This window comes from Lithobates pipiens, unplaced genomic scaffold, assembly GCF_037356315.1.
Source record: "Lithobates pipiens isolate NorthernLeopardFrog02 unplaced genomic scaffold, aLitPip1_a1.2 Scaffold_3, whole genome shotgun sequence".
Taxonomy (NCBI): domain Eukaryota; kingdom Metazoa; phylum Chordata; class Amphibia; order Anura; family Ranidae; genus Lithobates; species Lithobates pipiens.
The window spans coordinates 41,565,985-41,593,163 of NW_027507790.1; the positions used below are offsets into that span (position 1 = coordinate 41,565,985).

The 27,179-nt window shown below is 42.7% G+C and overlaps 1 protein-coding gene across 2 annotated transcripts; it reads right to left on the minus strand.

Annotated features, from left to right (window-relative positions):
• Window positions 1–282: 282 nt before the first annotated feature.
• On the minus strand, window positions 283–25,576 carry GUCD1 (guanylyl cyclase domain containing 1). Of its 2 annotated transcripts, none has more exons than XM_077461545.1 (6): window positions 25,335–25,576; window positions 21,686–21,770; window positions 17,914–18,079; window positions 1,834–1,925; window positions 1,496–1,737; window positions 283–1,411 (listed from the first exon to the last, which is right to left on the minus strand). In XM_077461545.1, the coding sequence occupies exons 1-6, from the start codon at window positions 25,414–25,416 to the stop codon at window positions 1,320–1,322; spliced, it is 759 nt and encodes a 252-aa protein (XP_077317671.1). In that variant the 5' UTR covers window positions 25,417–25,576; the 3' UTR covers window positions 283–1,319. The 2 variants fall into 2 exon arrangements, with proteins under 2 accessions (XP_077317671.1, XP_077317672.1); XM_077461546.1 differs by having other exon boundaries at window positions 25,324–25,573.
• Between the last annotated feature and the right edge of the window lie 1,603 nt (window positions 25,577–27,179).

Consider the following 27,179-nt stretch of genomic DNA (forward strand, 5'->3'; position numbering starts at 1 on the left):
GAGAAATGAATATCCTACATTGGGTGGCTAGGACTGGGGGGCTCCCTAGGGTATGGGCAGGGTTGTGAGCTTTTTCATGCCAACTTTTATACAATACATTTACTTTATAAACTATGTAGACCTGACAGGTACACGTTAATCAGTATTGTTTGTACCAAACAACTGTCTGGGCAACATACACTGGATATTCTCTGCAGTCCTTGATATCGCTGAAACACAATATTTAAAAAAAAAAGTAGACTGATATGACATAATAAAACAAGGACAGTGTCCATCTATATATAATGTATAAAATTTCACTTTATTAATATGGTTGCCTGTTGTCGATTGCATAAGTCCTTCACCTTTTATATGGCAATTAGCCTGCAATTTATAGATTAGTGCTAAATATGTACACACCCTGTGGGTTTATAAAATCAAGTTGATATCCTGTAATAAACCCAAGCCTGTGGATGGAAGAAGCAGAGAGAACAGAGGCCCTCGACTGTCTCAGCTTATAGTTTTAACCAGACAATAGGCACAGCATACTACGAAAGTCATTCATAACTAAAGAATAAGTACACCTCAATCCTAAAAATCTAAAACTAAAAACTATGTTGCACCTCATACCAGCCTGACCTATACCCAGTAGCTTGAAATTCTAAAATGATGTGCCCCTAGAAACTCCAGAAGGAAATTCTGAGGAAAGTAGACAGTACACACAATTCCATTATTTGTAGCAGGGTATCCCCCAAAAAGCATTTGGATGTGCTTGCCGATTCATTCATACAGAAGATGGAGAACTGGCAGCATGCTGACAGAGTGATGTTATAGAAGCACACACCGTTTATGCAGCAGTACTCTGTCAAAGACATACAGGGTGCTTTATCAGCTAAACAAAAATAAAACTGGCAAAACCATTTAGGATTCCAATACTGCCTTCAGTGAACAGCAGGCAAAAATAAAAAGGTACCCTTATCTGTAAACTTACTTGAATTGAATGGATAGATTTAAGGTGCCAAGGTGTGTAAAAAGTGCACTTATTCTTTAAATTTACAGAGCCTGCACTTGACTACTGCAATAGCACTAAAGGTAATTACCCCTGTTATTGTGCTCAGTAAATTATTTTATATACATACACAATTCCATCTACTGGTGGAATTCTACCCTGGAGAGCATTTTGGATCCAGCCGTTATCCATGAGGTTTTTTTTTTTATTTCACGCTATTCATTCTATCATCCGAAAATCTAAGCGTGTAGATGTAAAAATGTCTCTATACTGCAGAATTAGTTCTGCATATATGGAAGTTATCTGCAGTGTTGCATATTCCATCCTAGTGTCAGCTGCCCACAAAGATTAATAGGATGTCCTCATCTGTGCCATAGCTACATCGAGCTTCTTCAAAGTTAGTGATGCTTGTCCGACACAATCCTGCAGGCAGATATAAATACTATCAAATGAGGTTTCTTATTACTTATACGAAAATAGGTTACAATACAAAATTAAATTACTCACGGTCAGCATATCCTGGATTGTTGTAGAAAAGACTGCCGGAGCTTTTTTTGTAACCACAAAGTATTATAAAGTGGCCTTGGTAATCACTACTTCTGCAGAAACATTTCTGTCCGATTGGGAGAAAACAGCAGTACTTAACACGGCTAGGACACAGATCGCACAACAGCAGAACAGCATTGACTAGTACTATGGCCACATGTCCCTGGGAAAGATGGCTTTGCAGCTCCTGTATTGTAACACTCCTGTAAAACGGAGGAAATATGTAAGCACAAACAGTATATCTAAATTTTTTATGATCATTGACAAAAAAAAAAAAAAAAAAAAAAGAATAGATGTACCTTTTTTCCACACTGACACCTCGAGTCTTGGCTTGTGCAAATAGCTGGTTTACTCTGTTCTCCTCTGCATCAAAGTGCTTTCTGTAGAATGACTGAACAGATTTGATATCGGTTATAAGACATAAAAATTAAGCAATGAAAGGTTAAAGTGAAAGTAAACGGCAAAACCTAACTTAAGGCCTGTACACACAATACAAATAATCGGATGAAAAAATTTGTACGATGAGCGGTCTGACAATTTTTGGATCATTAGTACGGTGCCTTCTACAGCCGATTTGGCTTTTTCGTCAGACAAAAGCTGGATGTGCAGACTATACATTTTTTGTCAGATGTGAACTCAACGTTCGATTTTCGTTTCATTAGTACGGCTATCGTACAAAAAAGAAATCATAAAAGCAAGACTACACCTGCTCGGAAAACGAAAGAATACATACAAAACTTGTCAACACATTACATCACTTCCGACTTTGTATTCTATCGTCCGAAAATCTAAGCGTGTGTACGAGGCTTAACGCTAAACCTACTCCCATCCCCATTCTAAAGCCCAATCTATCTAACCCTGTAAAGAAAAGATCACTATACTTACCTGTTCTGAAGCCACTCTGGTGTGGTCCCAGGCTGAGCTGACAGCAGTGGCTTCAGTGGGTAGGAGAGGGAGCAGACAATGGAAGCCCCACTATGTCTATGTATGACGTCACTTCCCAGGTATTTTCCCAACTGTTGTCAGCTTTCTCCTACACACAGAACCGGAGCGGCTTCAGTATAGGCAAGTGTGTGCTGCGCTACTGCTTAATCAATATAAAATCACAACAATGTATCCAATTCACAACAAAAATTTTAAAAAGTGTACACGCGTGACTCAAATTCAGTCCAAATGAATAAAGAGCGTGCCCCAAGGGGATACGGTGGAGGTTAAGGCTTTCACATTTCTTCAGCACTTGCTTAAGTGGTTTTCACCAGATTTTATATTCATATGGACAGAATCGTGGACTCATACATTTACTTTTTATTTTGTTTTGGACTGTATATATTGAATGCATTACCGTAATTTATATTAATTGAGCAATAGTGCGTCACATTTTCACTTCACTTTGGCCGATTTTTGCCACTTTTTTCTTGAAGCTTTTTATAAACTGGTGCGCAGAATTATTTCACATAAATATCTGGCATTTAGTTAAACATTTTTCTTTACAGCTTTACCATTAATTACATCTACTGAACAAACTAAAAAAATACTTTTAAAACCTCATTCATAGTTTCATAGTTAGTAAGGTTGAATAAAGACAATTGTCCCTATCCCTGTACATTACACACTCACATTGGTCCCTACCCTCAAGGAGCACAATCCAAGGTCCCCATTCATATACTAGGACCAATTTTGGACAGAAGCCAATTAACCTACCTGCATGTCTTTGGCTTGTGGGAGGAAACCGGAGTACCCGGAGGAAACCCACGCAGGCACAGGGAGAACATGCAAACTCCAGGCAGGTAGTGTCGTGGTTGGGATTTGAACCAGCGACCCTTCTTACTGCTAGGTGAGAGTGCTAACCACTACACCACTGTGCCGCCTTCATCCATCTCTGTAGCTATACGCATTGGGGAATAATTAATCTCCTAAATTCACAACAGAAGCACTGAAATCACAACTTCTTTATCTTTTATTTTCAATGGAGAGCAGAACTTGCTATAAACAAAGATGATATTCTATACAAAACCGACAGAAATCCAATTTTGCCTTTGCTGCAATCATTGAGAATTCTTAAAGTGGTTGTAAAGTCAGAATTTTTTTTTTATCTTACTGCATTCTATGCATTAAGCTAAAAAGCCTTTTGTGTGCAGCAGCCCCCCCCCCCCCCCCATACTTACCAGAGCCCCATCTCTGCCCAGAGTCCACGAGTGTCTCAGCCATCATTGGCTCCCGCTGCTGTCAAAGTCAGTTAGCCAACCAGGAGAGAGAGGGGATAGGGCAGAACCGCAGCTCCGTGTTTGAATGGAAACACGGAGCAGCAGCTCAGCTTTGGTTCCCCCATAGCCAGCTTCTTGCTGTGGGGGCACTCAACAGGAGGGAGTGACCAGGAACACATAAGAGGGACCCCAGAACAGGAGGATCTGGGCTGCTCTGTGCAAATCCACTGCACAGAGCAGGCAAGCATAACTTTTTTTTTTTTTTCTATAAAAATAACAAACAAGAGACTGTACAATCCCTTTAAGCGTGCATTACTTCAGGAGTGTGCAGCTAGAGCCCTGTTTTAAAGCCATTTTCCTTCTTAAGAAGAATATGTAAATACTTTAATGTTCATAGTCTAGTCAGAGGTGCACGTTAACCCTTTCCAGAGCATTTTTAACATTAAAACCCTTCAAAAATGTTGTATTTTCAGAGACCTTTGAACCTGTAGAATAAAAAGATGGCAGTCGTATTTTATTTACACACAATATTTGTTCAACTGCATATCAAGCCTAAACTCTTATGCCGCATACACATGTCCGGACTTTCCATCAGAAAAGGTCCGATGGTCTTCCCGACAGAGTTCTGAACGAACGGACTTGCGCGCACACACACACGAATGGACTAAAGTTCGTTCAAAAGTCCATTCGTTTTGAACATGATGACGTATGACGGGACTGCCCTTGCGTCGTATTTGGTCCGTCGGACCAGCATACAGACGTCCGTTAAGTCTGTCAGACAGATTTGAAACATGGTCCATTTCTAGTTCCAGTGATGAAAATTCAATCGATCTCCATGCAGTGTGATTCAAGATGTACAAAAAACACCCAGAGCTGTGACAGTCCACCAGTATTCCACACTTCAGTGCTCAGTGCACCCACTATTTTCCCCAGTCTCTCACCTCTGAAACCGACCACTAAGGGCCATACAGCGCTGTAAAAATACTGATGCCAAGCTTAATCCTCCTTATTTTCTCCCGTAATCAGCTCGCCATAATGGTCCGTCATCAGCATACATAGGATAAGAAAAGAGGAAAGGGGGCTCCGATAGTGTAGTATTCAATAAAACACTTTAATAGAAGTAATAAACACACTTACAGAGTAGATTAAAATCGTGGGTATGTAAACAAGTGACGATCGTAACACCTGGCTCCTCCCTCAAATAGTGGGTGCACTGAAGTGTGGAATACTGGTGGACTGTCACAGCTCTGGGTGTTTTTTGTACATCTTGAATCACACTGCATGGAGAGCGATTGAATTTTCATCACTGGAACTTCGATGCATATTTTTTATTTTTTTTTGGATTGCACAATTATCTATTCAGACCTTTATTGGGACACATGAATTTTTTATTAAGAATGTTTATTTATTTTGAGTGTTGCTCACAGCTATGATTATTGCACAGCTAGCTGTTTTACCAAGTGGTTCATTGCACATATGAGATTTTTTCTCCTTTTTTTGCACTATTGATGAATATTGCACTTTTATTGCAAGGTTTGTCATTGCACATTGTTTATTTGCACATTTGTATATTGATGTAGTTTGGTATTATTTTTTTATTATTTTTTTTATTTATTTTTTAGGTAGGTAGCGCCACATAATTACTATAAACAATTATTCCTGATAGTTTAGAGATCACTGTATATGTTGGCAGCTTCCTATATTTAGTACTTTTTTTTAATTGATAATTCTTTTCCTGAGCGCAAGATTAGGGATATTAATAAGGGTTGTGCGCATTAGTATTTCTGTTTACATTCTATTTCTAGGTCTGTCTGAATTTTTTTTTTAAAGAAAAACGATCGGACTATCCGACGGAATGATTCCGTCTGACCTATTCTGCCGGAAAGTCCGGTCGTGTGTAAGCAGCATTAGAAAGGAAAAAAACAAAAACGCAAATTAATTTTAGTACACACAACACTATAAAATACCCAATGCTTTAGTTAAATGAAACAGATGAGATTGTGTTGAGTAAACAGATACTAAATAGTTCAAGCAAAAAAACTGAATGCCAGAAGAGAATCACTAGGAGAGCCTGTGAAACAGTATGTGGTCACCCACAGGAAGACGTGTTAAGTTAAGTTAGGTGAATGAGCCGTGAGCCTAATTAGACTCACAGCTGTGAAGATGATGGGCAGGGCTACAAGTAAGCCGTGTAGCTGTTGGATCATGAGAGTGCTGAACTGGGAGAGGATGTATGCGATTATCTAAAACAGTCATTAACCACTTGCTTACTGGGCACTTAAACCCCCCTCCTGCCCAGACCAATTTTCAGCTTTCAGCGCTGATGCACTTTGAATGACAATTGCGCGGGCATACAACACTGTACCCAAATGAAATTTTTATCATTTTTTTCCCACAAATAGAGCTTTCTTTTGGTGGTATTTAATTACAGCTGGGAGTTTTATTTTTTGCTAAACAAAAAAAGATGCAAAAAAAAATAAAAAATCATGTTTAATAGTTTGTTATAAAATTTTGCAAACAGGTCATTTTTCTCCTTCATTGAAGTGTGCTGATGAGGCGGCACTGATAGGCTGCACTGGTGGGCACTGATAAGCTGCATTGGTGGGCACTGATGGGCACAGATAAGGTGGCACGGATGGGTGGCACTAAGGGGCACTGATAGGTACCACTGATAGATGGGACTGATGGGCACTGATAGGTGGCTCTGATAGGTACGGATATGTGGCACTGGGTTGCAGCACCTTTGTTGAGGCAGATTGTGGACACTGCTGGGTGGCACTGACAGGGGCACTTATTTTTTATTAAGGTGGTACTGGCAGGGGGCAGGTGGGCACTGGCAGGGCTGCCCGTGATCGGGACTGATGTCCCGATCACGGCCGCCGGGGATCGGCTCTTTTGACAGCGCGAGGAGGAATAATAGCCGATTACCGGCTCCGTTGTATCACATGATCAGCTGTCATTGGCTGACAGCTGATCACGTGATAAGGGGTCGGGATCGACCCCTTGCTCGGATCGGTGATCAGGCGAGTCTCATAGACTCGCCAATCACAGAGCGCGCCACGCGCGCCCCTCAATAGACGTAGTCAATAGACATAGTCCCGACAAAGGAGGTCCGCGCTGTAGCTGTCATTCGGCTATAGCACGGGTCTCAAGTGGTTAAGGACATATTCACACTTGTGAAACTTGTCAAGCGACTTTGGACCCCATAGCCGCCTGACAAGTTGCACCCCACGTTTCCCAACGAGTATCGTTCATATCTGTGCTACAAAGACGCAGCAACTTTAACCACTTCAGCCCCGGACCAATAAACACCTTAAGGACCAGAGGTCTTTTTCCAATTTCGCACTGCGCTGCTTTAACTGGTAATTGCGCGGTCATGCAATATTTCACCCAAACGAAATTTGCGTCCTTTTCTTCCCACAAATAGAGCTTTCTTTTGATGGTATTTGATTGCCTCTGCGATTTTTATTTTTTGCGATATAAATGGAAAAAGAGCGAAAATTTAAAAAAATATATACATTTTCTTCTTTTTGTTATAAGAAAAATCGAATAAACTACATTTTAGTCATACATTGAGGGCAGAATTTATTCAGCCACATGTCTTTAGTAAAAAAAAATGTCAATAAGCGTATATTTTTTGGTTTGCGCAAAGGTTATAGCGTCTACAAACTAGAGTACATTTTCTGGAATTTACACAGCTTTTAATTTATGACTGCCTATCTCATTTCTTGAGGTGCTAAAATGGCAGGGCAGTACAAACCCCCCCCCACCCCAAATTACCCCATTTTGGAAAGTAGACACCCCAAGGAAATTGCTGATGGGTATGTTGAGACCATTGAATATTTTTTTTTTTTGTCCTAAGGGATTGAATAATGACAAAAAAAAAAAAAAAAATTTTACAAAAAGTTGTCACTAAATGATATATTGCTCACACATGCCATGGTAATATGTGGAATTGCACCCCAAAATATATTCCGCTACTTCTCCCGAGTATGGGGATACCACATGTGTGGGACTTTTTGGGAGTCTAGTCGCGCACGGCACCCCGAAAACCAATTACCACCTTCAGGATTTCTAAGGGTGCAAATTTTTGATTTGACTCCTCACTACCTATCACAGTTTAGAAGGCCATAAAATGCCAAAATAGCACAAAACCCCCCAAAATGACCCCATTTTGGAAAGTAGACACCCCAAGCTATTTACTGAGAGGCATGTTGAGTCCATGGAATATTTTATATTTTGCCACAAGTTGCGGGAATATTACAAACTTTTTTTTTTTTTGCACAAAGTTGTCACTAAATGATATATTGCTCACACATGCTATGGGCATAAGTCAAATTACACCCCAAAATAAATTCTGCTGCTTCTCCCGAGTACGGGGATACCACATGTGGGGGACTTTTTGGGAGCCTAGCCACGTACGGGACCCCAAAAACCAAGCACTGGCTTCCGGATTTAAATATAAAATGCTACCAAAAAAACTGTTAGCGATCGCAGGGATCAGGCCTGACTCTGCGATCGCTGCAGTTATGTGTTTAGTGTTTTGTAAGTGACAGTGATCGATCGATACTGCACTTGGGTGGGCTGGGCAGAGGGGCAAAACGCAGGTGCTAGCAGGTATCTGGGCTGATCCCGCTAACAATGTGTTTTTTTGGAACCCTGAACTGCTGGGGACGCTAGTATAGATCTGAAATGAGAGTAAAAGTATTCTCGCGCCTACCAATGTGTCCTAAAACTAGTGGGGTTGCAGCAAAACACTGGCAGGGGTATACACCCTCCCCAGATTAAATAATAATGGTTAAGAAATGGTGTTGCGCTCCGACTACATAAATCTAATTAAATTAACATGTACTCAAATGACAACCAAAACAGTAATAGACTAAAGTGTGGGACTGTATGTTTAAATAAACTCAGACAATGTGCATAAATATTAAAGTGCAATACACCAGGTCACATTGTGCGCTTGACAAAAAACTTGATATGAGAAATCCTCTATAGATGACAGTGAGATAATATTAAGTATATATCCGAATATATGGATGATATGACAAAAAAAAAAAAAAAAAAAAAAAAAAAACCTGAGTGTCGTTATAAAAGTGCAAAACAGATCAAAGAATACACAAAATACTAATAATCCATGTGTAGTGTGTCACGTGTCTGAACAAAATACTAATAGTCCATAAGCAGTGAAATGTGTGTTTGAGCAAAAACTCCAAAAACAAAAATAAGGTGAACTATAGTTATATAGAGAGCATATCCATTTAATGATAAAATGCGTCCATTTGGTGATCAACAAAGCAGTATCCTGCGTGCTCCAAAGGCAGGGGGTGGATTCCACCAGTGCTCCTATCCGTATAATATCCTCACACTAGGTGCAGTAATTACCTTACCTTACTGCTGTAAGGTAAACAGCATTTCCAAAGTGACGCTTGTTGTCCAATGTAGGTTCAGTAGGTGATGTAATCCTGGACTCTCATTCACCGTGGGCACGTTGTAACATGCAGAGAAAGCAAGGGGAACACTCCAATAGTGAAGTACGTATTCACAATTTATTGGGTATAAAACGAAGGTAAGGTACTCACATTTAAAACAATAATAAAAGCACAACTTAAACGAACGCGTGTCACGTTCGCGCTTCCGGACGTCACTTCCGGTGTCCTTACTGGCCAATTGTGTTCCTACGCGTATCGTCAAATGACTTCATCAGGGACATCCCTCCCTGATGAAGTCATTTGACGATACGCGTAGGAACACAATTGGCCAGTAAGGACACCGGAAGTGACGTCCGGAAGCGCGAACGTGACACGCGTTCGTTTAAGTTGTGCTTTTATTATTGTTTTAAATGTGAGTACCTTACCTTCGTTTTATACCCAATAAATTGTGAATACGTACTTCACTATTGGAGTGTTCCCCTTGCTTTCTCTGCATGTTACAACGTGCCCACGGTGAATGAGAGTCCAGGATTACATCACCTACTGAACCTACATTGGACAACAAGCGTCACTTTGGAAATGCTGTTTACCTTACAGCAGTAAGGTAAGGTAATTACTGCACCTAGTGTGAGGATATTATACGGATAGGAGCACTGGTGGAATCCACCCCCTGCCTTTGGAGCACGCAGGATACTGCTTTGTTGATCACCAAATGGACGCATTTTATCATTAAATGGATATGCGCTCTATATAACTATAGTTCACCTTATTTTTGTTTTTGGAATTTTTGCTCAAACACACATTTCACTGCTTATGGACTATTAGTATTTTGTTCAGACACGTGACACACTACACATGGATTATTAGTATTTTGTGTATTCTTTGATCTGTTTTGCACTTTTATAACGACACTCAGGTTTTTTTTTTTTTTTTTTTTTTGTCATATCATCCATATATTCGGATATATACTTAATATTATCTCACTGTCATCTATAGAGGATTTCTCATATCAAGTTTTTTGTCAAGCGCACAATGTGACCTGGTGTATTGCACTTTAATATTTATGCACATTGTCTGAGTTTATTTAAACATACAGTCCCACACTTTAGTCTATTACTGTTTTGGTTGTCATTTGAGTACATGTTAATTTAATTAGATTTATGTAGTCGGAGCGCAACACCATTTCTTAACCGCTAGTATAGATCTGATCACATCAGATATTGATCTGTTCAGATTCTATACCACTACAGGAGGTTTATGCTTTGCGTGTGGGTGTTAGCGGTACTGGCACTAACCTAGCGCTGCCTGGGGCGACGCAGACCCTGACCCTAAAACCTAATTGATATCACCCGCCGGGTGATCAGGGGGTTAAACCTTTATTGGGTAATAAATGGTGGGTGCCCCGATGCTATAAAAAGCAAACTAACCAAAGTCACCCGTAACACTTATACGGTGATCAGTGGTGAAAGGGTTAACTAGGGGCAATCAGGGGGTTCAAATTTTTATTAGGTAGTATATGGGGGTCCCTGGCACTATATAAAAACCTGACGGGGAACCTAAATAACTAACTGGCTAACCAGCGTCACCAGTGACACTTATACTGTGATCGCTGGTGAAAGGGTTAACTAGGGGCAATCAGGGGGTTAAAACCATTATTGGGTAGTATATGGGGGTACCTAACGCTATAAAAACCTGGCGGTGAACCTAAAAAAATAACTAGCTACCTAACGACACTAGTGACACTAATGCAGCGATCAGAAAAAACGATCGCTTAGTGACACTGGCAAAAGGGGGTGAAAGGGTTAACTAGGGGCAATCAGGGGGTTAAAACCATTATTGGGTATTATATCGGGGTACCTAGCGCTATAAAAACCTGGCGGTGAACCTAAAAAAATAACTAGCTACCTAGCGACACTAATGCAGCGATCAGAAAAATGATCGCTTAGTGACACTGGCAAAAGGGGGTGAAAGGGTTAACTAGGAGCAATCAGGGGGTTAAAACCATTATTGGGTAGTATATCGGGGTACCTAGCGATATAAAAACCTGGCGGTGAACCTAAAAAAATAACTAGCTACCTAGCGACAGTAGCAACACTGATGCAGCGATCAGAAAAATGATCGCTTAGTGACACTGGCAAAAGGGGGTGAAAGGGTTAACTCTAGGGGCAATCAGGGGGTTAAATCTTTATTGGGGGGTGATAGGGGGCTACCCTGGACCTAACACTAACTGCCCTGACAGTTTTAACTGTTACAACTGACACTGAATGCATTGATCAGTAAAGAAATGATCAATGCAATCAGTGACACTGACTGGGCGGGGTTTGTGTACCTGTGTGTCAGTGTAGTGTTTTGGTGCACTTACTTTGTGTCTTCTCCTCGTAGTTCGGTCAAAAAGACCGCCCCGAGGAAAATGACATCACTTCTTCCTTCCTGTGTAAACAATACACAGTGGGAGGAAGTACGTCATTGGTCAGGAGCGATCCAGAGGGGGTGGCCAGAAACCAACGGCCATCCCCTCATCACGGATCGCTCCTGGAGGGAAACGGACCACCGTATCCAGCGGGAGGGGGGTCCGATCGGACCCCCCACCCGCTGGAAGGCAGGCACGTACATCTACGCGCTTGTGCCTGCCTGTGCCATTGTGATGACGTACAATGGCAATACGGCGGTCCTTAAGTGGTTAAAGAAGTTCCTGCACTACTTGAGGGCCATAGACCTCAATGTAAACCTACAAAAGTCGCACCTGAACGATATAGATGTGACTTTCCGGCAATGAAAACAAAAAAAAAAAAAACATGCCTTATCTGAGCATGCAGATCAAGAAAATGGGGAAATGGGGGGGGGGGGGGGGGGAGAGACGGGTGAACCAGGCCACATGCCCTCAACATGGGGGGTGCTTTGGTCCAGTGGTTATGGGGGGTCTGCAGGCCAGTTTGGGCTTATCAGAATCTGGAAGCCCCCCTTTAACAAGACCCCAGATTCCGGCCCCCATCCTATATGAATGAGTATAGTGTATATAGTACCCTTACTCATTCATGCCTCCAGGTTGCACTGCTCCTTGTGACGTCGTTGCCCGAGGGCATGCTGGAGAACCCCACGCTATTTTCTTTTCATTGCCGGCATTCTTTGGTTTACATTTGGCCATCATAGTTACCTAGTTAGGCTGGTTGAAAAAAAAGGGGGGGGGGAATTTTTTTTTTTTTTTTATTTTTTTTTTTTTTACAAACCTATATACACAATCTCATACCCAAAGTTGATCCAGAGAAAGGGGAAAAAAAAAACAAAACAGTAAAGCAGAAGAGTGACAAAGAAGCAGATCGCTTTGGAACGCATTCCTTGTCGCAGGGGAGCATAGTGGTGGTAGCAGCTGGTTTTCGGCTATAGAACCAGACCCTTAGGCGGCTCCTTTTATCCTTGCTGGCATTTCTATTTTTTTGAGCAGCCCATCCTATCCCTGGACAATGGCCAAGGAGGGGACTCGTGTGATTCCCACATGAACGTGGTCTCTACTACTGCCATATCTCCGCACCCCCCCCCCACGTTTGTGAGTGCACTGTTTTTATTTGTTTATATTGCTCATTAAAAACTTTCGTCAATCATACTGCACTATGAGGAGTATGTTTTTTCTAAAAGTTGAATGCACTCGCAAAACCGCAACAAACACCCAATATTGTCCACTGGTGACTCCTCAACCCTTTCACTGCCAAGTCCGTATAGACGTACGGCGTCCGGACCTTAATGACCATAAGATTATATCAGAACTGTTCAGCTCTATAATGCCCGTTCACAAGATCGGAATTTTGGTCGGAAAAAGCTCTGATGGTTTTCCCGACGGAATTCTGACGGGATTTCGCTCAAGCTGTCTTGCATACACATCAACCAAAGCAACACATCACACCAAATTCCGACCATCAAGAACGGAAGTTCAATAGCCAGTAGCCAATAGCGTCCTTCTCGTAGTTGAATCTGAGCATGCGTGAGTTTTTGCATGTCGGAATTGCATACAAACGAACTGAATTTCCGATGGAAACGTATTCCGTCTGAAAAATTGAGAACCTGCTCTCAATCTTTAGCTGGCGGAAATTCGGCCCCAGCAAAATTCCGAAGGAGCATACACATGGTCGCATTTTCCAACGAAAAGCTCATCTGTCTTTTGCTGGCTGAAATTCCGACCGTGTGTACGTGGCATAACTCTGTCAGCGGATTACAACCAGAGTTATTAACCCCTAATGTAACCGTTCCCCACCCATTGCCTGCACCCTGCCTCTCCACCCCCACTGCCCCCTACCATCTAAAACTGCCCCTTCTCCTCTCCCCTTCACCCCCTAGCACTGATTACTAACCCCCCCCCCCAGCAGCTCCTCGCAGCCACCATCATTAGCATCCCTCTTCCACTCCTGCCAGCTTCAGGCTCTGCATGGGGCTTGGGGGGTCCAGCTGTGTCGTCCCCCCACGCCAGTCAGATCACCTCCTAAATGCCCCGGCACCCCAGATCCATGGCTGCTCCGAGCGACATCTCTCATTCCCCTCACTCTGCCTGCAGCTTCTCCCTGCACAGATCTCCTATGATCTGTCAGGCTAGGGAGCGCGACGGGGGTGAAGTATGGGCTTAGTAAACATGTGTTTTCTAAACTCCCCCCTGTAGAAGAGAGGGCGCATGCAGCGATCACTACTGATCGCTGCTACATGCCCACTCTCAGCTAATACATTGTAACACTTACGGTTACAATATAATCACTCACAGTTACAATATAATCAGACTGTCACTTTCTGAACGAATGGAATCTTTTTACAGATTCTCATGCATTCAAGTAAAGTGATACAGAGAAAAGGGACTCTGTCTCAAAAAAAAAAAAAAAAAAAAAAAAAAAGGAAGAAAGATATGGAGGTCCGTTTCGACCTCTGACATCTCACCATAGACCCCCCCCCATAAAATAAATAAACGTAATCAGAAAACAAAAAACAAAAACCCCACAAACATAGTAAGACCCCCCCAGGTACGCCGGCACTCACCCCTCCACGGTGACGGCTTCCTAGCCGCCCCCCCCCCACACACACACCCCTCCATGGATACCTCAGCTTCTCATCCTGGCCATCACGATTGCCCAGGAGGAGAAGCCGTAAGATGACAGCGAATATTAATTTGCTATTGTCACAGGTAGGTGGGTTCGGGGTGCAATGCGCCCCGAGCACAACCTTTTTCAAGCCAATTAGAGCCTCGGGCTCTAATCATGTGGCTTGGGGAAAAAAAATAAAAATTAATTAAAAAACCTCATACAGTTGTACGAGTCTGGCGCCCCAGCTCCCCTAATGACAGGCCGCTCCTGGTAAGACCCCTTTCACATGAAATGGACTCTCTCAAGCAGATCCGCCTGCTCAAACGGGGGATCTGTCTGCTGATCCCCACTGAGCAGGCGGATGACAGGTCCATGTCCGCTCCGCTGATGCAGAGCGAACAAAGCTCGCTATTTTCTATGGGAAGGTCGGATGGAAACGGACGGCCTGTGCAGTTCTATCGGATACCATCCGATCCGATCTGCTAAATTGATGGGGAATGGAATCCCCATCCGTCTGTTTTTAGCGGAGTGGATCATATGTGGGCGGGTGTAAACAGACATGTCCATTTACATTAGCCTCTCCATAGAGAAAAATGGACAAGCAAACCTGATCAGTGTGCTTGTGTGAAAGGGACCTAAGGCCTTGTTCACACAGGGCATACACAGCGTATCTTTACAGGGATACACCGGTGTTCCATGCATCTCTGTGCAGGCAGTCCCATTGATGTCATTTGGGATGTGGCTACTGAATGAACAGAGCCGTTGCTCCCAATTTTACATCCATGTAGGTCCAGATGCATGTCCCTGAGCTCACACTCTCTGCATTCAGGGTCATGTACCCACACGGATGTCAGATTGGAAACAGCAGCTATGCCTATGCAGCCGTTGTATCCAATTGACATAAATGGGACTGTCTGTACGGGAACGTATGGAACACCTTACCTGTGCAGGTAAACATGGACCCCCATGGGCGTACACTATAGTATGCCACATGTCGATGCTTTAGTACAAATTTAGCAGGAATTTTGTTGTGTTTATATGCAATATTAATGATTTTTGATGTGTTTTTTTTGTGAAAATAGCGATATGATGAACATTTGTGTAATTATTGCGGGGCCCAAAAAAAAACAAAAAAAATCAGTAGCACTTTTTTTTTTATTCTACAGGTCATGTGCTTTTAGAAAATGTCTAGTTTGAGGGGTCTTTTCCAATTCTAAAAGCTGCAAGTGAAAAATGAAAACCTCCAGATTTTTAGAGAAATTTTGGGGTAAGTTCGATTTTCAAGTTTGTCAAAAAGGTGCAATTTAAAATTTGCAAATATTTGTTATTATTAACAACATACAGGTTAAGCTTTTATATTTAGTAGGGATTGAGCAGGATTTTTGTAAAATTAGCTGTATTTTTATCTGCTAATAAATGGTTTTAGTGTATGTTTTGATAAACATTTGCACAAATACCACAGGGTCTAAAATCAGTAGCACCTTCTTTTTATTCTAGAGGTCATATGCTTTCCGAAAATATATGGTTTTGGGGGTTTCACTAATTCTGAAAGCTGTAGAGGAAAAATGAAAAAAACGTTTAGATTTGAGAAATTTGGATATTTACATTTTTGTGTACGTTCGATTTACACCATTTTGCAAAAAGATGCAAGGTAAAAAATTACATTTTGTTATTTATTTACTCCAAACAGATTAAGCTTTTATATTTAGTAGGAATTTTGGAAAATGTGTTGTGTTTATCTGCCAATAATGGTTTTAGTGCATTTTTTGAAAATATATTGGTTTGATAAACATTTGCGCAAATACCGCAGGGGTTAAAAAAAAAAAAAATCACTAGCACCTTCTTTTTATTTTACTTATGTTGTGCTTTCAGAAAATATATGACTTTTTGGGGGGGGGGGGGGGGGGGTCTTTCACAAATTCCTAAAGCTATAAGTGAAAAACAAAAAAGCAAAAAGGAAAAATTGCAAAAATGGTCTGGCCACCTGAGTGCACAAAATGGAGCACAGGGCCTGGCAGCGAAAGGAAAGGATTAAAAGACAGTTTAGTGTTACCCATAAATAACTCACTAAAATGATTCATCATTAGTGTGCATCAATACCCAATATGGGTTACACTAATAAGGATTATGTACGCAAATGTCTCCTAGGTATGCAAACTTTTACATATATGCGCAAGGGCATGAATGGGCACCTCTACAATTTTTGGAGGGCTTTTTAGACAATTGTTTTATTCTTTTTTTTATACATTTATTACTATCACAAGGGGACCAAAAAGCTTCCATTGTGATAGTATTGTGTGGTGATAGGTTAGATTCATAGAAACATTTAGACCCCTTTCACAATGAGGCAGTTTTCAGGTATTTTAGCACTAGAAATAGCACCTGAAAATTGCCTCCCATATGTGAAAGCCCGAGTGCTTTCATACTGGGGCGATGCGCTTGCAGGACGTAAGGAAAAGTCCTGCAAACAGCATCTTTAAGGGTGGTTTGGGAGCTCTGTATATGCTCCCAAAACGCCCTGACCATTGAAATGAATGGGCAGAGCTTCCAAAGCTTGTGAAAAGCACTTCATCTCAACATGGGCGCTTTTAACATCCTGCTAGTGCCCAAAAAGCACTGCTTAAAACAGCGCTAACACGGCTCAGTGAGAAAGGGGTTTAAGGGTTTATTAGTAGAACTAGGACAGCTCCTACATCGTCATCTGGCACCTGCAAACTTGGAAGTGCTCTGACCAGAGCGCTTCCGGCTTTGTCAATAGGAGAGATCAGGTCTGTAATCTCTCCCTTCTCACACACCCCTTGGCATCCTGAAGCATTAATTTGTGGCCCCAGACTCCCAAAAGGAGCAGCAGAGCCCAGGAAACAAGAGTGATAGGAGTTTTGTGGGACTTCTACTTCTGTTGCCTTTAAAAGTGATCAAGTGGTTTTACTGTTGCTCGTATTACTTGTAAAAGAAAGCCCAGAGGTACATTTTAAAACTAAAAAGTCAGGGATGCTATTCCTGTAGGCTTGTTTAACTCTTTCAATATTGTCATGTGTGGTACACATTGGTAGCAAAAAGATTAGAATTAACTTTAAGTACAAAAAACAAAAACACACACATTCATCACATTTTATTCATGGCATATGGGGACTTGTATTGCAGTTTACCTTATCTTGTAACACTGATGACTGGCAGCCTTTTTCTGCATCTATAAGCAGTAAAAGCCTGCTTAATATATAAAAAAGTTAGACACTCATTGATGGGATCAAGTTATTACAATAAAAAAAAAAAAAAAAAGGAAATTCTAATTTAGTATGCGTTTTAAAATAGTCAGAACTGCCAACTATAATGTGTATTTTCTGTAAAGCTGTATTCAGATAAGATATAGTACACTTCAGGAAACCAATTTATTATTGCCAACAGCAGTTTCAGCAACTGCAAACATGAATTGGCTCACCAACCATTTATGGCATAATTACAGTCATTAAGCCATAAATCACAGTCCAGTGGTCTCTGATTGTGTAACTTTTCACTGCTAACAATTCTACGCTAAAAGCCTCCAGCACTGTGCTTAAAATGAAAAACAAAACACTGTGTACTGTAAATGTTGTATAGTGATTGACTGACTATCAGCTCTTTGTCTAAGTAGGTAAGTAGCACAAATACTGTACATTGTACCCTTTACTTCTGATAAAGGAACTTACTTGATTCTTATATCCTTTGTCTACACCCAGTGTCTGTGTGCAGAACTGGTGTTGTACCCCAAAGTGGTGCATAAGATATGCCAGGTCAATTGTCCAAATACTTTTTGTGAGTTGAAGCGCTTTCATTGCATTCTGGAACTCATCCTCATGAAGCAGATCAAGATATCTACAAGTGAAAGCAGAAGAGAAAAGAGTAAACAAATAGCTGAACATGATTGAAAATACAAACAAATAAAATGTTTCCAACTGGAGCTTCATTAAAGAGGAAGTAAACCCTGATGAGTTTACTTCCTCTTTTTTTCCCTGCAAAGGTAAAGCATAATGGACTACTATGCATCGCATAGTAGCCCATTATGTGTCACTTACCTGACACAGGAGCCAGCGAAGTCGCCGCTGTCCCCTGTAGTCCGCCGCATCCATCTTGCTTGTGGCGTCTCGCAGCTCCGCCGAATGACAGCGGCGAAGCCGCGATGACGTCACTCCCGCGCATGCGCACGGGAGTGGCGTCTCGCAGCTCCGCCGCTGTCATTCGGCAAAGCCGCGATGACGTCACTCCCGCGCATGCGCACGGGAGTCGACAAATGCGGCAGCTCCATTCTTGGAACTGCCGCGTTTAGTGCGCCTGCGCGCCGCTGTCTACGGCGCATGAGCCGTAGACAGCGGTGCCCGTTTTCGGGCAAATATCTCCTAAACCATATAGGTTTAGGAGATATTTCTTGGACCTACAGGTAAGCCTTAATCTAGGCTTACCTGTAGGTCAAAGTGGTTTGTAAGGGTTTACTTCCTCTTTAACACAACTGTAGATTTCTCTTGGCATGCATTAACATGTTAAAGTAAAAATCTATAGATCTGCTACATGTCATTTAATATTAAAAAATTTACCTTTACATTTTACTTTAACCCCCCCATCTCTCTTTTCCTTTTTCCATTATGTAGTGATGGCTTTATGCAATTGTCTGAATAAATTGTTTGTATTGTTTTAATGTTGTTTGCATAAATAAATTTAAAAAAAAAAAAAAAAAAAAAAAAAAAAAATTACTTTGCAATGGTCTTGATTCTAATGATGCACTGATCATGTATGTAATTGACTAGATATGGGTATGTGTCCATGACAGGCAACTGACACCACCAGCATCCTGACCCTTTGTTTACATGTGCTGCGGGGTAGGGAAATGACCTAGCCCACAGCTGATTGGACTTCAAAATAAAGCAGAAGTTCGGACACATACGATTTTGGTAAAAGCCCAAGCTCACCTGTAATTGCAGGTAAACACATTAATACATACTAATGAAAAGTATGGTGGCTATACACACTTTGATTAGTCTTCAACCCACTCGATTGATGCCGTACACGGAAAAGTGGAATATCATAAGTTATCAATTACATCTCCATTTTTAACATTCAAGTTCATAAATTTGATGGAAATCAAATCATCAATAAAGCATCCGCGTGCTACAATCTAAGCAGCACAATCAATTTTCCACTCCGTTTGACTGAATCGAGTCTAACTTGATTGGAATGGAAGGTATGCCTATTTGATTGTTTACGGATTTGATCTATTTAATAGAATTGCACATCGCTCAGATCAGAAAAAAAAAAAAAAAAAATCGAAGTGTGTATGACGAACATGAGTGATTAATCTACTTTGCTGCGGCACCTAGTGAAGAAAAAATGCACGGTAAAAAAAAGTGTGTATTTATTTATTTAGGGAAGCATAGCACCAGTGAGCAATAGATCGCTGATGCCATGCAGGCCTCCTGCTGATCTTTCTGTGTATGTGTGTGCCCATACATTTCGTAAAGGCAAGCATATACACCTACAGGAATGATCAATTAATTACCACAGCACAGCAGCATGGTAGTTCAAACATGTTCCCAAAGTGCTTTAACCACTTTCAGACCGGACCATTTTGCTGGCTTAAAGTGGAAGTAAACTCCCCTATCATTTTCAGCCAAGGAAGCTGCCATCTTTGCCTCTATTTAATCTTCAACTGCTATGGTGCTGCACATGTAATTCGTTATGACACCAGCTATTGGATGGTTTAATAGTTTGGCTGAGAGCACAGCCAAACAGCCAGCAGTTAGCATTCCCGTTGTCCTATCATATATGGTCCCCAATCGGATAGTGTCCGCTGTGTACTGTGCATGCGCAGTAGACAGCACACACAGATTCCGAAAATAGCCGGGGATGAACGGCGCCTGCGCCGTGAGTCCAGGTTCTATCCCCACCATCCAAGTGGACATAGAGTAGGAATATAAAAGAGCCGAGCGCAGCGAGGCCGAGCCTGAAGCGTGGCGAGCGAAGCTCGCCCGCGAGGGGCCCTTTAATTTCCCCAAACCTATGTCCGCTTGGATGGTGGGGCTACCACCTCCACTCACGGCGCAGGCGCCGTTCATCATCAGAGATTTTCCGAAGCTTCTTCTGCCCCGTACTGCGCATGCGCAGTACGGGGCGGACACTATATGATGGCAGGACACTATCTGCCAGAACACCGGCATGCCTTTTTTTTTTTAAACTGTTTAAATCGATGGGTTTACTTCCACTTTAAGACCAGACCACTTTTTGCAATTCGGCACTGCGTCGCTTTAACTGACAATTGCGTGGCCATGCGACGTGGCTCCCAAACAAAATTGACATCCTTTTTTCCCCACAAATAGAGCTTTCTTTTGGTGGTATTTGATCACCCCTGCGTTTTTTATTTTTTGCGCTATAAACAAAAATAGATCAACAATTTTGAAAAAAAAAAAAACGCATAATTTTTTTACTTTTTGTTATAATAAATATCCCCCAAAAATATATAAAAAACATTTTTTTCCCTCAGTTTAGGCCGATAAGTATTCTACATATTTTTGGAAAAAAAAAAAAAAACACGCAATAAGCGATTATTGATTGGTTTGCACAAAAGTTATAGCGTTTACAAAATAGGGGATAGTTTTATGGCATTTTTATCAATAATTTTTTTTTTACTAGTAATGGTGGCGATCAGCGATTTTTATTGTGACTGTGACATTATGGCGGACACATCGGACATTTTTGGGACAATTGTCATTTATACAGCAATCAATGCTATACAAATGCATTGATTCCTGTGTAAATGACACTGGCAGTGAAGGGGTTAAACAGGGGGGTGGCAGTGTAGGGGTTAAGTGTTCCTAGGGGCGTGTTACTAACTGTGGGGGGCTGGGCTTTGTGTTAGTGAACACTGATCTCTGCTCCAATCACATGGAGCAGAGATCAGCGTCACTTGTTGCTAGGCAGAACGGGCAGATGCTGTTTACAACGGCATCTCCCCGTTCAGCCGCCCCGTCAGACGATCGCGGGTATCCCCGCAGCGATCGAGTCCATGGGACCCGCGGCCGGAATCACGGGGGTCCCGACCGGCACGCGAGTGAGCTGCCGCGCACGTGATGGCAGGGCGCCATTTAAAAATGGACGTACCTGTACGCCAATATGCCTGCCCGCGCCATTCTGCCGACAGACATCGGCGCGCGTTGGTCGGGAACTGGTTAAGCAGCTGACCAAAGTAGGGGCAAATATACAATAGTCCCCTCACTCAAACAGAAACTCAAATCATAATGTCTTCATACCAGGTGTAAAAACGTAAGACCTCCACCACTGGGTCAAATGGGAGAAAGACTGATGTCTGACCTGGTGACAACTTCCTTGTCTATAACCCTATAAAATTAGATATTTTTAAAGATGCTGTACCTGGATTTTGTAAATGTAAATCCTGAAATCCCTAATAAAAGTCCTACAACCAGAATAACTTACTGTAGCACCATACGCGCACATGCCAAGCCACAATCCCAGTGATAAGACTGCTGGATGAGAGGAACCTTCAGCTGAACATAGTCACCTAGAACAAAACAGAACATGATTTTTTTTTTCCGTACAGTGACTCATCTTAGGACGCATTCACTAGGCTGTAAAAAATGCATTTACAACATTTCTTTTTTTAGAAATGTGAAAGCTGCATTGTTTTCAAGGAGGGCATACACAGCTGCATAAAAATGTGTTGTGTTTATATTCAGAACACAACAATCTGCATCTGAGGACATGCATATCATTGGAAAAAACGCAGGACACATTTTATACATTAAAAAAAAACTGATCTATCTACTGATTGTTATGCAGGAACTTTTGTTTGTTGCTTTAATGATCAATAAATTGTTTATAGCTGTGTGAATGAGACCTTACAGTGCAAGTCTCATATCTTCATCTTAAAAATTCTCTCACACGGTTGTAAAAATTTTTTACTGATGGTATTAGCCATGTGTTTTCTAGGAGAAAAGTTCCTGCATAATCATTAGTAAAATACTTGTGTATTTAGGAGTATAAACATGTAAAGATGCATACGTAATTATATTTTATTTTTGCCCTTTGTTAAGACTTAGGCCAGATTCACACTAATGCGAATTGTATGTGGGTTTCTTCGCATGACAGGAGCCTGTGACCGGCTCTCAATGGAGCTGGTTCGCACATCTCTGGGACGTTTGCAAGGCTCATTGCACGGGCGTCCTGTGCGTCTTTGGTTCCATTTCAGGCAAAAATTGGGGCCTAATTCGCCCCTGAAACGGAGAACATGGACGCACCAGACCCCTGCTGTGAGCCGCTCCACACAACAGTGTGAACTCAGCCTTAACCACTTGCCGACCAGCGCACGACGATGTACGTCGACAGAATGGCACAGGCAGGCAAATGGGTGTACATGTACGTTCCTTTAAATTTGCCGCCCTGCCATCGGGAGCGCGCCGCCGGTCGGGACCCCCGTGAGTCCGGTCGCGGGACCCGCGGACTCGATCGCCGCGGGCATACCCGCGATCGCCTAGCAACTAGTGACGCTGATCTCTGCTCCATGTGATTGGAGCAGAGATCAGTGTTCACTAAATGAAAGCCCAACCCCCCCACAGTTAGTAACACACCCCTAGGAACACTTAACCCCTACACTGCCACCCACTGGTTAACCCCTTCACTGCCAGTGTCATTTACACAGGAATCACTGCATTTATATAGCAGTGATTACTGTATAAATGACAATGGTCCCAAAAATGTGTCAAAAATGTCCGATGGGTCCCCCACAATGTCGCAGTCACAATAAAAAATCGCTGATCGCCGCCATTACTAGTAAAAAAAAAAAAATTATTAATAAAAATGCTATAAAACTATCCCTATTTTGTAAACGCTATAACTTTTGCGCAAACCAATCAATCGCTTATTGCGATTTTTTTTACCAAAAATATAATTACGTATCGGCCTAAACTGAGGGAAAAAATGTTTTTTTATATATTTTTGGGGGATATTTATTATAACAAAAAGTAAAAAATAATGCGTTTTTTTTCAAAATTGTCGCTCTATTTTTGTTTATAGCGCAAAAAATAAAAACCGCAGGGGTGATCAAATACCACCAAAAGAAATCTCTATTTGTGGGAAAAAAAGGACGTCAATTTTGTTTGGGAGCCACGTCGCACGACTGCGCAATTGTCAGTTAAAGCGACGCAGTGCCGAATCGCAAAAACTGGTCTGGTCTTTGACCAGCAAATTGGTCCGGTCTGAAAATGGTTAAAGTGTTTGTAACCCAACACTTCATATTCCTGATATGTGCCTGCTGTACCATGTACTTGTATGAGAAAGTATCCTGTTCTCTTTGTATTACTTCCTTTGTGTGAAATCCTTGGCGTTCCTGCCACTCACTCAGCTTTTCTATTCAAAGCTGACCACACTAAGCAGGAGAGCACATCGTGGTCCATTCTCTAGCTGTATTAGTAACTCAGTGTACTCTTCTCCAATGAAGAGACTTGTCATGACACCCCCCCCCCCCCACCCGCATAGCCATTCACTGGAAAGCTCAGTGTGCTGTTGCTTCTTCTCCCCAGCTCTTAGACCCCTTTCACACTGGCACCACTCCACGTCAGTGGGAAAGCGCTGCTGGTTTTAGTGGTGCTTTACCATTGCTTTTTGGCCGCTAGTGGGGTGATTTTAAACCCCCACTAACGACCAAAGAAAGGGTTAAATGCGTCCTAAAAGTGCCGCTGCCAAATCGCTTTGGCAGCGGTGCCCATTAATTTCAATGGGCAGGGGCGGATCGATGTATTCACCACTCCTAATACACTCCAAAAGATGCTGCTTCCAGGACTTTTCCTAACATCCTTCAAGCGCACCACCCCAGTGTGAAAGCACTGAGGCTTTCACACTGGGGTTGCAGGGGAGGCGTAGTAACCTATTCAATTTCTACTTGCGGCTAGCAAGCGAAAAAAGTTGGATGATCGATTATCCGATTTTCAGATCGCGTGTACGAGGCATTAGGGCCCTTTCACATGGGCTGCCCAATCAGGTTCGCCTGTCAGTTTTCCAGGTGGACCCGATTGGACCTTGCAGTCTCCTCTATGGATCGGCAGACACATGTCCACCGACATCCACCGCTATCCGATCTGCAAAATCCAGACAGATATTGGTCCTATTTTCTATCCGTCTGGCAAATCAGCTCGGATGGAAACGGACAGGCGGTTTGTTTCCATCTAATTTCCCCATAGGGATCAGAACTCTGTACGTGTTAGCGGACATGGACCTGTCATCCGCCTGCTCAGTGGGGGGTCAGCGGAACGATCCCCTACTGAGCAAGCGGAATCCATCTAATTTCCCCAGAGATCGGGACTCTGTCCATGTTAGCGGAGACGGACCTGTCATCCGCCTGCTCGGCGGCAATCAGCAGAGCGATCCCCTACTGAGCAAGCGGAATCCGTTCCACAGGGGCGCCTGTGTGAAAGGGGCCTTAAATTTACACGCTTACAAATGCATCTACAGGCATGTAAGCGTATAAAGAATATGTTCTTAGACGCAGATTTCGGATCCTGTGTTACGGATCTGAATGCAGCGCATGTTTACACACCTGTGTGAATGGCTCTATTGAGAACAACGCAGCTGCGCTCAGATCCGTAATGAAAATACGCCTGAATGTGCATCATTCTATGTATCAGTTTTATTTTCTATGTAAAAAGCATGTTTATTCATGGAGAATAGAAGGGAAGCACAGCACAGCAAAGTTGCAAGGCAAAAACCACAACGCGGCCCTAGACTGCTTCTCAAATGTAATTATAAAAATGTACATCATCAGAGGAATTTACAAAATCTGGAGCTGCTGTGCATGACAACCAATCAGCTGCCATCTTCAGCTGAGTTTAAGGATAAAAGCTAGAAGGGGATTGGTTGGCATACACAGAGTCTGATAAGCTCCCCTCCATGTATATAGAATGGTGCTGTAGGGGTCAGATATAAAGCGTTGCTGGGCACAAAGGTAGTGTAGAGATAGGGGCAATGTACAGGACATGAGCACACAGTTGCCATGGGTGATTGCAATGAGAAGACACAATGCAATGCCCTGTCAGTGGAAGCGATGGAAGAAGACAGTGTACACATTACTGACGGTTGTCTGTGCTGTCCGCTGTAGCCGCAGAGCGCGGGGCGGCCTGCCCACCATCATTTCCTCCATTCCCTGGGCTCTTCATGGCCGTGTCCTCGCCTCCCGGAACATCCGGGCTTTCCTCATACCGAACTCCGTCCACCCGGTCCCCTTCAGGCGTATCCGGGGCGGAGCTACGCACCCACTCCGGAATCCCCAGTCCTGGTGTGTGTCGCTACGCCATAAAATGGGGCGTGGCTAGGCTTGAGGCGGGCGGGGAAGTTTAAAGTTCTGGGGCGGTTTCACGCCGAGGAGAGCGTGTTGTTTCCGATTCTTGGGCGGAGCTAGGCTCAGGTAGGCGGGGAATTGATGTATTGTACGGAAGTGTGCTCCATGCAGCTGCCCATTTAACCTGTTCACTGCCAGAGCCATGTTTGGAACACACGTCCAAAAAGAAAACGTAGGCATGTAGATTAAAGTGGAGTTCCACCCCAAAAAATGTCATTAATGTGCATGAACAAAATAAAAAAAATAAAAAATGTGGACTTTTTTTTTTTGACTTACCTTTTTACCTCCTTCAGCGCCTAGGCTCCTGACGTCACGTCCCTCGGCGCAGGAAGGGAGATCACCTCTCCCTCTAGGCAAGATTGAATGGCCAGTCATGGCGCACGGTGAGGCTCGCGCATGCGCAGTGGGTGACAAGTGTGAAGCCACACCCGGGCACCCACAGTTGAAATGCCGGTGCCGCTGAGCGGAGGGGGAGACAAGCGGGGCTTCGATCGCTGGACCCTGGGACAGGTAAGTGTCCGATTATTAAAAGTCAGCAGCTGCAGTATTTGTAGCTGCTGACTTTTAATTTTTTATTTATTTTTTTAGGCTGGGTTCACACTGCTGCGGTGACGAGAATCGGATGTGATTCGCACTGCAGTGCAAATCACGTGCGATCTCTGTGCGATGCGAGTTCAGCCATACAGATAGTATGACTGAATTCGCATCGCATCCGGCCCAAACTCGCACAGGACCCTTTTTTTGGCCCGCAGCAGAATCGGATCGCATGGGCGTTCACACCATGCGATCCGATTCCTGTCCGAGTTTGCAGATCGCACTGGGATATGCGAACTGATCTGGGGGTGTCATTAACGTTTCACTGACACTCCCAGCAGTTCGCATAGGGCAGTGTGAACTGCCGCCGGGAGGCATGCGATGCGGGAACCTGCAGCGGATTCGCAGCGTTCCCGCATCGCTGCAGTGTGAACCTAGCCTTAAGCGGAACACCAATATAATCACATCTGGACCAGGCCTATTTCTGGCACTTGTTGCTTACAAGTTAAAATCCGTATTTTTTGCTAGAAAATTACTTAGAACCCCCAAACATTGTATATATATATATATATATATACATATATATATATATATTTTTTTTTTTATAGCAAAGACCCTAGAGAAAAGCACGGCGGTCATTGCAATATTTTATGTCACACAGTATTTGCGCAGCGGTCTTTCAGATGCGATTTTTTTAGGTAAAAAATACACTTTTTTTAATTAAAAAATAGGAAAACAGTAAAGTTAGCACAATTTTGTATGTATTTTGTGAAAGATGATGTTACACCGAGTAAATAGATGTCATGCTTTAAAATTGCATGCACTCGTGGAATGGCGACAAACTACGTTACTTAAAAATCTCCATAGGTGACGCTTTAAACATTTTTAAAGGTTACCTTTTTACAGTTACAAAGGAGGTCTTTCGCTGGAATTATTGCTCTCACTCGAACGATCGTGGCGATACCTCATGTGTGATTTGAGCACCGTTTACATTTGTGGGAGACTTACTTATGCGTTTTCTTTGGTGCGTGAGCTTGTGAGGACTCG

What these genes read in the sequence shown, in the direction of transcription:
- GUCD1 (XM_077461545.1), bottom strand. Translation starts at nt 25,416, where the DNA reads ATGAAGAGCCCAGGGAATGGAGGAAATGATGGTGGGCAGGCCGCCCCG. An exon ending in TGTGCGCGTATGGTGCTACA is followed by an intron (nt 18,080 to 21,685) that starts GTAAGTTATTCT and finishes TTTCACTTGTAG; the next exon opens with ATATCTTGATCTGCTTCATG. An exon ending in CAATCCAGGATATGCTGACC is followed by an intron (nt 1,412 to 1,495) that starts GTGAGTAATTTA and finishes ATCTGCCTGCAG; the next exon opens with GATTGTGTCGGACAAGCATC.